This window comes from Hypanus sabinus, chromosome 3 (genome assembly GCF_030144855.1).
Source record: "Hypanus sabinus isolate sHypSab1 chromosome 3, sHypSab1.hap1, whole genome shotgun sequence".
Classification (NCBI taxonomy): Eukaryota; Metazoa; Chordata; class Chondrichthyes; order Myliobatiformes; family Dasyatidae; genus Hypanus; species Hypanus sabinus.
In genome coordinates this window covers 169,077,542-169,090,902 of record NC_082708.1, presented here as the reverse complement: position 1 = coordinate 169,090,902, position 13,361 = coordinate 169,077,542, and the positions used below count along the sequence as shown (strand labels likewise).

The window sequence follows — 13,361 nt, the reverse complement described above, 5'->3', positions numbered from 1 at the left end:
AAGTATATTAGAAAATTACTGACTGTAACTTATCTAAACACTGAGGTAATTGAAAGGGCATCTGACGACAAGGATTACTTGTGCATGGTCAGTGACTATGTGGAGAGAGGAAACTAGAAATAAAAACAGAAGATGCAAGAAAGACTCACCAGGTCGGGCAGCGCCTGCAGAGAGAGAATCAGAGTTAGTGTTTCTGATAAAGTGTCTCTGGGCTGCCTTGCCTGCTGAATTTTCCAGCGTGTCCTTTTTTAATTGCAGGCTGTGAGCTGTTTGGTGGTTTATACCACATCAGGGGGTGACTTGGGTGGGGAGGGGCGGGGTAGAGAGTTCGGGTAGCAGGCAGCCTTCCTGCTACCCCAACCAAATGACCAAACATACATTCAGAAGGTGAGTACTAACAGTGAGTTTGACCAGTGGAACTGATGCACACTCTTGAGTCCAACTGTGTCCAGTCTGTCACATAGGGGCATGCGACTTTTCCTGATTATTGGATGGTAAATTATATGGGTAAATGGGCTTAGTACTGTCACATGTACCAAGGTAGCGTAAAAAGGTTTTGCTTTGTGTGCCATCCGTACAGATCATTTCATCACATCAGTACGTGGAGGTAGTACAGGGGAAAAGCAGAGTGCAGAATAAAGTGTTACAGAGAAAGCGCAGTGCAAGCCATGATGAGAGGTCAAGAATCTATCTAATTGTTCCAGGGGACCATTCAGCAGCCTTACAACAACAAGGTAGAAGTTTCCCTTCAGCTAGGTGCTGCGTGCTTTCAAGTACAGGTGTCCCCCACTTTACAAATGTGCACTTTACACCACCTCACTTTTACAAAAGACCTACATTAGTAACCTGTTTTCACATTACAAAGAGGATTTTTGCTTTTACGAAAATTTTTCCCATATAAATTAATGGTTCTTTGCTTTACGCCATTTCAGTTTAAGAAAGGTTTCATAGGAACGCTCTACCTTTGTAAAGGGGGGGGCACACCTGAATTTGTATCTTCTGTCCGAAGGGAGAGGGGAGAAGAGAGGATGTCTGGGTGGGAGGGGTCTCTGATTTTGCTGGTTGCTTTACTGAGGCAGTAAAAACTGTAGACGGAGTCCGTAGAGGGGAGAATGTTTTCTACGATGTGCTGAGCTGTGTCCACAGCTGCAGTTTCTTGCAGTTACAGGCCAAGTAGTTACCCTGCACAACCATGGTGCATCTAGATAACCAGTGCCTCTCTGCCAGTCCTGTTCTTCAACTGTACGGTGTAACGATATCTCAGACTTTTCTATCTTCTGCCCGATGACCAACTTATATTTTTATGAAACCTTTGTTCAGCTGCCCTTGGAACGGTACATGCTGCTCCGGATGTGGAGGCTTTGGTGCAGGAGAGGTTTACTTAGTTGCTGCCTTAATTAGAGGGTATCAGGTATACGAAGATGTTGGATAGATGTGGGTTGTGTTCTCTGGAGTGTCAGAGGCTGAGGGAAGACCTGGTAGAAGTTTATAAAGTCATGAGAGGCAGAGATGGAGTGGACAGTCGGAATCTTTTTATTCCAGGGTTAAAATGTTGACTACGAGAGGGCATAGCTTTAAGGGGGAGAAGAGGAAAGTTCAGAAAGAATGTGAGGAGCAAAGGTTTTAGAAAGAGACTGCTAGGTGTTTGGAACAGGCTGTCACGGTGGTAGTGGAAACAGATACAATGGTGTTGTTCAAGAGGCATTTAGATTGGAAAATACAGAGAATGGAGGGATATGGATTATGTACAGAATAAGGGAGGTTTAATTCTCCATCATGTTCAGCAAAGATATCGTGGCCTGTTCCTGTGTGTAACGCTCTATGTTCTACAGTACTGTGCAAAAGTCTTAGGCATATATTTATCTAGCTAGTGAGTCTAAGACTTTTGCACAGCACTGTAATAATATTATGTATTGCACTGTACTGCTGCTGCAAAAAGGATCAAATTTTATGACATATGAGAGTGATGATAAACCTGATTTTGATAATGGGTCCATATTGTGGACTGAGAGTGGGAAGGGGGCAGGGAGAGGGGAATCACGGATGGGAAAAGCGGAAGGGAGAGGGGAAGCACCAGGAGGACATTCTGTAATGATCAATAAACCAGTTGTTTGTAATCTAATGACCTTGTCTGGTGTCTCAGGGCTGGTTGTGTCTGCACCCATACCACCCCCTGCCCCAGCACTCCTTCTCTGCCACTTCTCCCACACCCTTCCCATGGTGCACCACCCTCACCATTCCCAACATCCTTTGCTCCTGCCAGATTTACAAACTTCTTCTCCACTTCACGTTGACAAATACAAAAATATTAGACACCCTAAATATATATATCTATGTGCATGCGTTGCGCAGTACTGTATGTAAGGAAATAACCCTTGCCTTGTTTGCAGGCCAGGTAAGATTAGCTACCTCAGCACAGACTGGAGATTGAACCCGCACCCATTCTTTTCTTAACTCTCTTCCTAGCTGCTAAATGATGAGTGGAACAGCTGTCTGTCTATTGGCCATTTTAGTGGTTGAATGTCTGTATGTGTTTTTATAGGCAGAGCAAAGGCACCCTAATCCACCACCCAGGAGAAAAAGTACCTCAGGCTGTAGCAGCGAATCCATGTGATGCCAAGGAACCATCGGACTGGAGTGACTGGATTTGCCCTCCTTTTTGTTTTTGTCCTGCCTTCACAAGCCAAGCAACAAGTGACACACAGGGAACTGCAGAGGAACCCCTGGCTAGAGAGTGCTTCATGTTTTCTGCAGATGCCTTCAGCGACTGTTCATGGGTATAAACCGCATCGTAACGTGTTTCTGTTTTGTCTCTGTTAGCTTCCAAAATTTACACGTGGTTGTTGAAACAAAAATTCAGGAGTGATGGGGAAGTGATTGAAATGCTTGTAGGTCCAAAGTGTCTTCAGATTTATGTAAGAACATTCCAACATGTAGTGTTTTCACTTTGGAGCAATCTAGAAACAAAAATTGATCAAAATCTTATGTAAACAGGGAAATCTACTCTACAATATACAGGTACGTTTGTTCCACTACTCACAGGGATAACTGTTCTTCAATATATAGGCACTTATGCTATTTTGTGTACAAGGATTTCTGTCACACCCTGTACACAAATGCATTATTCTGAGCACTGGTGTATGTGATGTATGCATAGGTATATGTGTTGTACTATGCACAGGTATAAATAACGTTTTGTGCACAGTATGTGCTGTCGTCTGCACTGGAATGTCAATTGCATCATTCATAGGTATGTCTGCTGACTCTGCACAAGTGTGTCTGCTGTGTTGTACATAAACACATTAAATGTATGATCTGAAACTCTAATCACATTGTGCACAATGAGAAGACTGACCAGGCTACTGGGATGAATCTCCTTGGAATTGCACTGTTGATGATGACAGTCAACGTTTTATTTTTGCACCTAGACAAAAAAAAAACAAAAGGCGTAGCAGCTTTTATGTTTCTTTACCTGGTTCCATTGGATTGATGTTCTTCTGGTCTCTGCTCGTTGCTGCATCATATTCAAACAGAACACTATCCATTTAGGAAGCCAAAGGGCTGATTTCCTCTCACTACTTCTTCCAGCGAGACAATTTAAGTAGCAAGTGAGAACTGTCACTTATGATAAAAGCATTACATGCTCAGGCAAGGATGGACATTGAAATGATAGAGGAACACATTCAACTCTTGAGCATGTCCTACCGTTCAGCTAGATTATGGCCAATCTGCTGCCTCAAATCCATTAACCTGCCTTTGCTCCATTTTTCAAACTCACTATGAAATTTAATATATTCCTTCCTTTGAAAGTCCTATTCTGTGATGGTAATTCCCATGATTAATTTGTCAGTTAGTTGAAGGATCCCAGTGGAATATTATTGAAAATAAATAAGACTATAGAAAGAATGCACCAATAAATGTGATTTTTCTTTTAGGGAGGGAGGAGTGAGCATTGCATTTCTCTCGTTTTCATGCATATTTAGCACAATTTCTCCAGCAGTGAAAATTGATTGCAGGAATATGGTAACCCAGATATTGTAACCACATCTCTGTAAAGCTGAATGAAGCTATTTCACAGTTGTGTGTGCAGCATTGTTAGAGTCAACTATGGCTGTGGAAGGAAATATTGGAAAATGCCACAGTGGGGAAGTTACATCGGGCAGGATTATTATACAGTGGATTCTCATCAGCTGGTTAGTGCTTTGAGCAGCAGAATTAGATACAATTTTAGCAAATGTTCTTTCTACTAATATTATATGGCATGCCTCATTCAACATTAAAAAACAATCCTGGAACCTTCTTGGCTGCTTAAAAATGTATTTTCATTCCCCTTCACCCTAAAGATTTCCCTTTGCTCTGTAACGTGCCCTTGTCTTTGTGAAGAAAGGGGAGTTTTCAGCTGTGGCTCAGTTTAGCAAGTGTACACTTTTCGTACATTTTTGGTGCAAGTGTGTTGCTAAAGTCCTCCAGACGCTTGAATTTAGAAGAGGTCCATGAACTATGAAAGGATTGTGCCCACACCAGGCTCAAATGAAGATGAACTGCTGAAACTGGAGGTGAAACAGCTAACTTTAGATATTGGGGAAGAACCATATCCTTTTGGCCTCGAGAGTGTCAAATTGTGGCTTTAGAGTATAACCAGTGTCTTATTTTAAACTCAGGCTCAGATCTTCTCAAAATCAACACTGTAGCAGATGAGATATATGTCTGAAATTGTAATCCTACATTTAGGTGATGGAGGCAGATGAATGAATGGCAGAGTGTGTCCATTTGCTGCCTCAGCGGTCCCATTTCTATTGAGGATTACAATAGGCTCCAAGGAGGCAAGACAATGGACAAGGACCCTGAGCCCATGATTAATGATGTACAAGTAAGTGGCAGGCTAAGATAATCATTAGTGATAGAGTGTTGTAGGCTATACATTTGGTACTTTGTGATTTTTAAAGCCTTGGAATAGCCTGGCTTTTGCAGTGGTTTTGAAAGTTCATACACTTGGATGGGACTTGACAAGTAGTTGTAGCATTTTTGAGACAGTTTTTATTATAAAGTAGCTTGTGGGGGGAAAAGATTGAAATAATTAACCCTTTCCTTGCATGCTTTCCATTCAGATTTCTAACTCTCAAATTGTATGGAGCAAAAGTGAAGTTGTAGAGGTTTACACTGATACTGGGGTTTCTTATTTGGGGATGTGTTTAGTTGCTAGAACTTCCTTTTATCAGGTGCGGTAGTGATTGACTAGAACAGCTGGCTTGTGCTGATTTGAGTGTACTTTAGAATTTCATTAGCTCGTTACTTAGTGACTCATTGGTTAGCTTTTGAGCAGGTTGATATCTTTCATGTGAGTTGGTAAAACCAAGGCCTTGTGAGGTCTCCGAGGTATAGATGCTACTTGGAACTAGAGTGGTTCATATCACTCAACACCCAGCAGAGATAATCTGGTCATTGTCACATTCCAATGTGCTAATTTGCTGTCAGAATTATTTTGCAAAGCAGTTCATTGCTTTAAAGCACATTGGGATATCCTAATGCTGTGAAATACACCAGACAAATGCAAATATTTATTGCCTAGAGCAAGTTTAAACTGATCCTGTCACCAAATTTCATGTCAAATCACCAGCTGCTTCAGGTCTCTTACATCTGTACCCACATTAAAGTTTAAAGCCCTTGATTCTCTTCTGGACATCAGTTATAAGTTATGAACAATTTTCCTACTTATCAACTTATCTCTAAAATGTTGGATCATGCAATTAGGTCTAGTATACATAAAGCAATATTTTTTGTGGTAAGTGTATGATTTGCAATGAATTTTAAGACTGCTGGTTGTTTTCAAATCTGGAAATCCAGGTGAAGGGCTGAGTCAAGGGTTAAAAGTGGAAGTCCTAGAATTAAATCCTAAAACTCCAAGTAGGGATCTTTGGAAAAGGGTAAAGATAAGGATAGTGTGCTTGTCAAAGGGCTATATGTGTTAGTGCTAATCCTTTTAATGTTGAGGAAACTTTGTCACGTAATACTGGTGATCTGCTGACTAGTTTTTACTGTTGATGGTGATGTTATTATAAGAAGTATGAAAGAAGCAGAGTTCCAAACTTGCTGTGAGGTAGAACCATGTACAACATTAGGGAGTGGTGGGGTTGGGGATGTTAAGATGTCTTAATATTACAGGTCTTACTATCAATCCAATGTTGTAGAAAATTGCTTATTTTAATTGTGCCCCCTTTCCATAGCTTTCCACCAAATGCCATTGTAAATAGGTGTTCATTAACAATAATAATCCCTTTGTGAAACTGATCTTAAACTAGTTGATATTTCATATCCTCTTTCGGGATGTTAGTATTTGTCGAATCCATAAACTGCTGCCTTAAACCATTGGGGTAAATGTACTCCCAGAGTACATTTGAAGGGAGATAGCCCAATACCAATGAAGGACTTGCACTATGCTGCCAAGTCAAGATGGTGATACTTTGCAGGGGAAGCTTGCAAGTAGTGGCCTCCAGTCCTGGTGAAGGGTCTCAGCCTGAAACATCAACTGTTCATTTCCCTCCATAGATACTGCCTGACCTGCTGAGTTCCTCCAGTATTTAGTGTGTGCTGCTCAAAATTTCCAGCACCTGCAGAATCTCTTGTGTTTCTGAAGTGGTGGCATTCCATGTGTCAGTCATCTACAGCTTTTAGATGATAGATGTCACAAATTTGATAGGTACTGTCAAGGGAAATATCAGTGAAGGAATTAATCCCTGTGTTTCTTATAGTTTTGTGGAGCTTCTGCTTTCTCCAACTTTACTAAGAGTAATTTAAAATGTTTTAGTGCTTTGAGAGCTATTGTTTAGGATCTCCAGTACCTGGATGCCCAGTGTCTCTGTATCGCAAGCACCTAATTGGACAATCAGAGGTGAAATGAGCACTGGAACTGGCTTTCAACATTGAAATTAGTTCTATGTTTTCCAGGAGGCTCATGGTCTGCCGAAATACCATGGTGAGAGTGATGAGAACAAGAAGATGTAAAGACTTTACTTTGATGAGAAATCGTGTAAAGGAACAAAGTCACTGTGATACGAGGCTCTAAGAAATGTATAACGTACAATCTAGCATGCTATTGAAGAGCTATTTATAAATCATCCTTTGTCTCAAACATTGCTGGATCATTGCTGGATCAGTTTTTCTTACAACAGCTTTCCTTGCTTTTTTAGCAGCAACTATCACAACTGCTTAGAGCATTTTGCTGAGAGTTTCTGGTGTGTGATCATCTCTTGATGCTTTTCCTCTCTTGCTCCTATTTCTTTATGAACCAGCGTTTGTTCTTTGAATACTTCTTTTTGGCCTCTTGCATACACTTTTTGAGCTTGCCACAGACAAGATCACTATTTGCCTTACAAACTACTGTATCTTGGACTTATTCTCTGTATAAGTGCATCTTTTATGGTATAGATGGCATTGTAATCAATGATGTTACCTAGAAGTCTTTATAGTTTAGGTTCAAAGAAGCAACTCGTTACAGCAAATATCAGAGTGTTGCCTTTTGTAAACTTAATTCATCACAAGTCCAACTTTGCTTCCTTTTCAACTTGAGGCAAATATTTGTCTGAATGAAAATTTGTAACTACTAGGTCATGGCCCTAACTGAACACTTTTGAGGTGAGTGTTGGTAAGTGTTTCATGTATTTTAAATTGATGCTATATCCATCAGTCAGGGGTCCAATGTGGACAAGCACTTAAGGTGTTTGTTGTTAGTGAGCAGCTTGCCCAGAATACTCACAGCAGTGTATTTGTTCTGTTCCTTTATATCCAATTCTATGAGCTGTTTGCTGCGGTTGGATCCACTAATAAACTTCTGTTTCAGAAGGCATGTTTGGATCTCCTGACCAAGAACATTGTTCAGCTTGGGAATCACTGGCACTGCAACCTCAAAGAGATGCACACTATCTTCTATCATGGGAAGGTGATTAGCGAGGGACTAGCAACATTGACTTGTGTGAAAGAGCTGTAGTAGAATTCTTGTTATGGTCTTTTATTTTTCATTGGATCCAATTCTTTTTGTATAGTTCTTTCTTTGCATTGCTCTGGACTTCTGATATAGGTTAGATATCAGATCAAGGTGCAGATTCCTGTTTTATAAAGAAATAGAAAGTGGGCGACAGTGTAAGCACTTAGCAACAAAAGTATATACACAGTGACATCAAGCACTGACAACAAGCTAGTGCATTAAGCCATATTACAATTCACCTGAAGATATTGGGAAATCAGGCCCAAGAACTCATGCAGATCTGTTGACCAATAATATTCATTGGGCTTGCACTGTTTCTTACATGCTTTGTGAATGTGCTGATGTGAGTCCATGTGTGGTTCCTTCACTCTGAATGAGCATTCCCAAACAATTCTGAAAGCCCTTCTTAATGTTGGCTAAGTCCATCACGATAGACATCCTCAATGAACAAGAGGGCAGTGTTCATGTGAGGTTTACAGAATCTATCCTTTCCTTGGTCTGATGAGAGCTTAGCTAGCTCAAACTCTAAGTTCTCTGTGGTAACTTTCAGGCCTTGCTTCAGAGAGAAGAAAATTGTGTGTAAGCCTACAATAAACTTCTCCTGGAAGAAATTTTTAGTGCCAAACCATATTTTAGATAAATTTGATAAGCAATCTATGAAAATTCACTGGAACATCATCTGATCATCAAAACTTCAATGCTTGTTGGTACCATAGAAGGCAAGAAAAGAACAAGAAGCTTGTGTGAAACTCTGTTCTCTGATCTTTAATTTGTACAGCTGGGAGTGGTAGAGATGAAAGAACTGATATTCAACTTTGAAGAATGAATGCATGACCTATGGTTGACCATCAGTTTGGCCAGCTGTGAACTGATAAAAGAAAAAATATTGCCATTTTTGCTTCAATGTCCTGTGACTTTCCCTGGGTCCAGGTTAGAGTTAGGCAGCACATTCTGACTGGCAGCCCACCACTGGCTACAGGTAAAAGACAGGAAATTCACTGGGTTCAGGCTGGATGCAGTCAGCTCATCCCTGAATCTGTGAGGGAGATTGCCCCCAACCCCTTCCCTGGGTGCAGTCAGAAATTTTTCAGTCCTGAAAAAGTGCACCCCCTCCAAATTGATTTATGGCTCAAATTCTCTCTATGTCTACAAATCCTCAGTCCAGTAGGATGTCTTTTGGAAGCAGGAACTCTGTATAGATCGTGTGAATTTGATAACGTTTGTAGGCACTCTTAATGCCTTTCGTGCAATGTTCTAATCAGATTGAGTATACTATGAAGAATATTTAATATTTTGAACAATTAATGCATATTCCAAGATAGAGTATTATAAACTATGTAGCAAAAAAAGTAGAACAAATTTTATGAAGCATATGTGGAGAAAGTAGGAATGTAAAACTAAGGTAGATTGTTCCAATGTGAATCAATTGCACAGGTCGAAACAAACTGCCCTCTGTGTTTGAATTTGTGAGACTTATTTCAGATATCATGGAATCAATCTAGCCAAATATTGAGATAACATTTGATGTTAAAATTATGTTGTTAAAGATTCATACCAATAGACCATGTAAGAATGACGCTGGTGAACAAATTGGAATTTAACCATAATTTCAATACTGGCTTCTTATTGATTGCATGCTTGGAATTCTCATTACAAAGACTCAACAACCAGAGCTTGATATGAATGCATATTACATGGATTACTAGTCAAATAGCATGATTACCACATCACATACCTTACTAGTATAAGGACAAAATAGAAAACAAAATACAAAATTCAATGATAGATTTGATGATTTTATATTATTGACTTCATTGAACCAGACCCCAAATTAAGCTAAATCAATGCCCAAGTGCAAGGGGTAATGCAAGTGAATTTTTGAGCAGACATAAATAAATATTTTAAGCTCATCACATGGAATAGACATTGAAATAGCGAAGCAGACTATTAAAATAAGGCTGAAAGGAATGTAAAGTTTTCTTTTTAGGGTGATTGGATTTTTCCTCATCCATTTTCTGATCAAACAGGTTTCCTCATTGATATTCTTTTCCAACTGTTTAAAAATAATATATTGCACTTTAGATTTCAAGATGCTTCCAATTAGCAAATTAAGATATAACCATGCAATTCTGCAGTTACCTATGTGTCAGGAGAATTTGTGTGGTATTAAATGAAGGTTGCAGGTAGGTAAGTTTAAAACAATGTAGAAGAGATTTCAGTAGCTTCTCAATTTTGGATGGTCCATGAAGGAATGGAGAGGTTCTTGCAAATCACAATTTAAATCACTTTGTGCCTAAATTCTGCCATGGCTTCACCCCTCAGTCTCTAAGTTCCTCCAACCAATACCATATTTGAATCCAGTATTTTATGAGTCACCCCTAAATCTCTGTCCCACCAGAGAATTCATCACTGGATCCTCTCCAACCACCGAGCCTCTCCACCTCCTTTAACAAGACAGAACCTCTTTTATAGGATCCATTTCTTTTTCCTTTATTGAAAATACTAAATGAGTGCAGGTTGCAGTTAAATGCTAGATATCACCACTTCCTCCTTTCATCGAAGAACTATTTTTCCAAATATGTCATGTATCTAAACTTCAAATTTATTACTGGTCTGTACTTCATGGACTTAAATAGTGATGGAGACAGATTCAATAGTGAGAATGAAATTTACTTGAGCGGGAAAGATTTTCCAGAGTACATGAAAAGAATGATGTGACAGGAATAATTGGGTCGCTATTTCAAAGATTCACTGTAAACATAATAGGCTGTACTGACTCCATCTCTCATGAATGATTCAATAACCTACTTGGCGCAGTCCAAAGTCACAGCACCTGGAGACATATGGCAGATCACCGTAATTACAATTAGATGTATCTACAGGTACAATTATCTCCCATCATTCAAAGATTTTAAAACTGCTTCGGTAGAGTTTCTGAGGGAAACCGTCTCTTTTCTTGAGTGGTGATGCATTTATCTCATATACCCTTCATGCAAGCTGAACAAAACGTTAAGTAGGTAGGTGGGCTAGAAAATATACACTAGTGTTACATGTCAAGCACACGCCTATTAACTAATTTTCCTTGCTCTGCAGTAGCAGGCAATGGCATGGATGTGTGCTGCCTTATCAGAGTACTAAACCACTCTGCTAGCTTGTTCACATTTAGACACAATGAATGCAAATGTAAAAATAATTACATGTTTTTGTAACAATGCAGACTATGCTGAATACCATTGTGCAACTAAATGGGAGATAATGCACAGGTCAAAATACTTGCATTTTCCCAAGCAATTTCAGCTACTTATATTTAAAAAGATTTACTTGCTATGTGCACTGGTTTTTAAAGACCTTTCACAATAGATCAGTGAAGATGGTGATTGTCTTAATTTCTACTATTTTATTTTCTTTTGCCCTTCTAGTGTGCAAGAACCTTTTTATTTCCTTAAATTTGCAAACTGCAGATCTGGCAGGCCAGAGCACTTTACAGTTGTATTCATTCACATTTGTTTCGCCTAAATACAGATGTTAATTGTATATAGGGAAATTGTTGTTGCCGTTACACTGGTTGCATTCAGAGTACTGCATGAATTATGGGATTGTTGTCTTACATTTATCACAGAACTCTTGGAATTGTAATAAAAGACTGAAAGATTGTAAAGGGGATGGCTTCACTTTCATGCTTTATACACACACACACTTCGCATATAGTATGTTCTTTGCAAGGGATTAGGGCAGGGAATTTGATTTCCACTGTTATATATTGTTCACGTGTGACACAGAAACATAGAAAACTTACAGCTCAATACTGTGCTGAACACATACAGGCAGTTCCCCAGTTACGTACGAGTTCTATTCCTGAGTCCGTCTTTAAGTCGGATTTGTACGCAAGTCGGAACAAGTACATCTGGTATTATTTAGCGTCAGACAAATGTTTGACAGAATATAGTATATATTTTACCTTTCTATGCATATAAAACACTTAAGAAACATATGTATTCCAATAATTAAACCACTGTGTTGTTTAGTAATAATTGTAGCTTTCATTGGGGCAGGGCTTTCACATGCTCTGTTATTCTCACTTTATCCGTTATCCTTTAAAATTGTTCCGATCGTTGACCGACTGTAGCCTGACGCTTTTCCAATGACGTTTCCAGAGGCATTTCACCTCTTTCCAAACGCTTTATTATTTCCACTTTATTTTCAATTGTGATCGCTTCCCGTCAATGGAACAGAAACACTGTGGGTGGCGGGTTCCGAGCTGCGCCAGCTCTCGAGTCCGATGGGTCCTAAGGACCACTGCACTGAATTCCCTGGGTCCTAAACTCCACCGCACTGAGACAGGCTAAATGGGACAAGTGGGGGCTGTGCTGGGTTTGGGTATGTATTTGATCGTCCACAATATTTCACGTAGGAATTTAAACTGGAGGTGGCCGTGTTTTTTTTTTAAGAGGTTGAGTTGCGAGCTCGACATCAACCCAGCACGGATGGTACAGGAGTCACTGGATCGACATCAACTCGGCACGGGAGCGGTCTTTCACTTGATTGAACTCGGGAAACTCTGTTCTTGAGCCCGGCGCTGATCTCACTGTGCCACCACCCAATCGATATGGGGGGGGGGGGGGTCAGGGTGAATCTTACTAAGAAAAATTTAAGCCAAATACAAAGTTAAACACTCAACACAGTGTCAATAGCAATGACTTAAAATAGCAGACGACATCACAATCTGACTTAAGATGGCAGACGACGTTCTCCTTCCTCGGTTCGTAAGTACGAGTTGTCCATAAGTCAGTGGTTCGTAACTCTGGGACCACCTGTACTTACTTTGGAAATTACCTAGGGTTACCCATAGCCCTCTATTTTTCTAAGCTCCATGTACCTATCCAGGAGTCTCTTAAAAGACCCTATCATATCCGCCTTCACCAATGTCACCGGCAGCTCATTCCACACACTCACCACTCTCTGCATAAAAAACTTACCCTGACATCTCCTCTGTACCTACTTCCCAGCAACTTAAAACTGTGCCCTCTCGTGCTAGTCATTTCAGCCCTGGGAAAAAGCCTCTGACTATCCACATGATCAATGCCTCTCATTATCTTATACACTTTTATCAGGTCACCTCTCATCCTCTGCCACTCCAAGGGGAAAAGACAAGATCCACTCAACCTATTCTCATAAGAGATGCTCCTCAATCTAGGCAACATCAATCTAAATCTCTTCTGCACCCTTTCTATGGTTTCCACATCCTTCTTGTAGTGAGGTGACCAGAACTGAGCACAGTATTCCAAGTGGGGTCTGACCAGGGTCCTATAAAGCTGCAACATTACCTCTTGGCTCTTAAGCTCAATCCCATGGTTGATGAAGATCAATGCATCATATGCCT

General features: G+C 40.1%; 1 protein-coding gene across 5 annotated transcripts in view; it reads left to right on the top strand.

The window, feature by feature from the left end:
• The window catches only part of reep1 (receptor accessory protein 1), a 110,569-nt gene that overhangs the window by 75,273 nt on the left and 21,935 nt on the right, over nucleotides 1-13,361 (top strand). The window contains exons 6-7 of one of the 5 annotated variants that reach the window (XR_009511370.1): nucleotides 2,543-2,777; nucleotides 6,946-11,642. The exons of 2 other annotated variants lie outside the window; for them this stretch is intronic. Coding sequence is in view for 1 of the 3 variants with exons in the window: in XM_059965636.1 (XP_059821619.1) it covers nucleotides 2,543-2,562 (20 nt within the window). In the remaining 2 variants the exon portion in view is untranslated. Of the gene's footprint in view, nucleotides 1-2,542; nucleotides 11,643-13,361 lie in introns of those variants that run through there. 2 more of the 5 variants (XR_009511369.1, XM_059965636.1) reach the window with 2 other exon arrangements.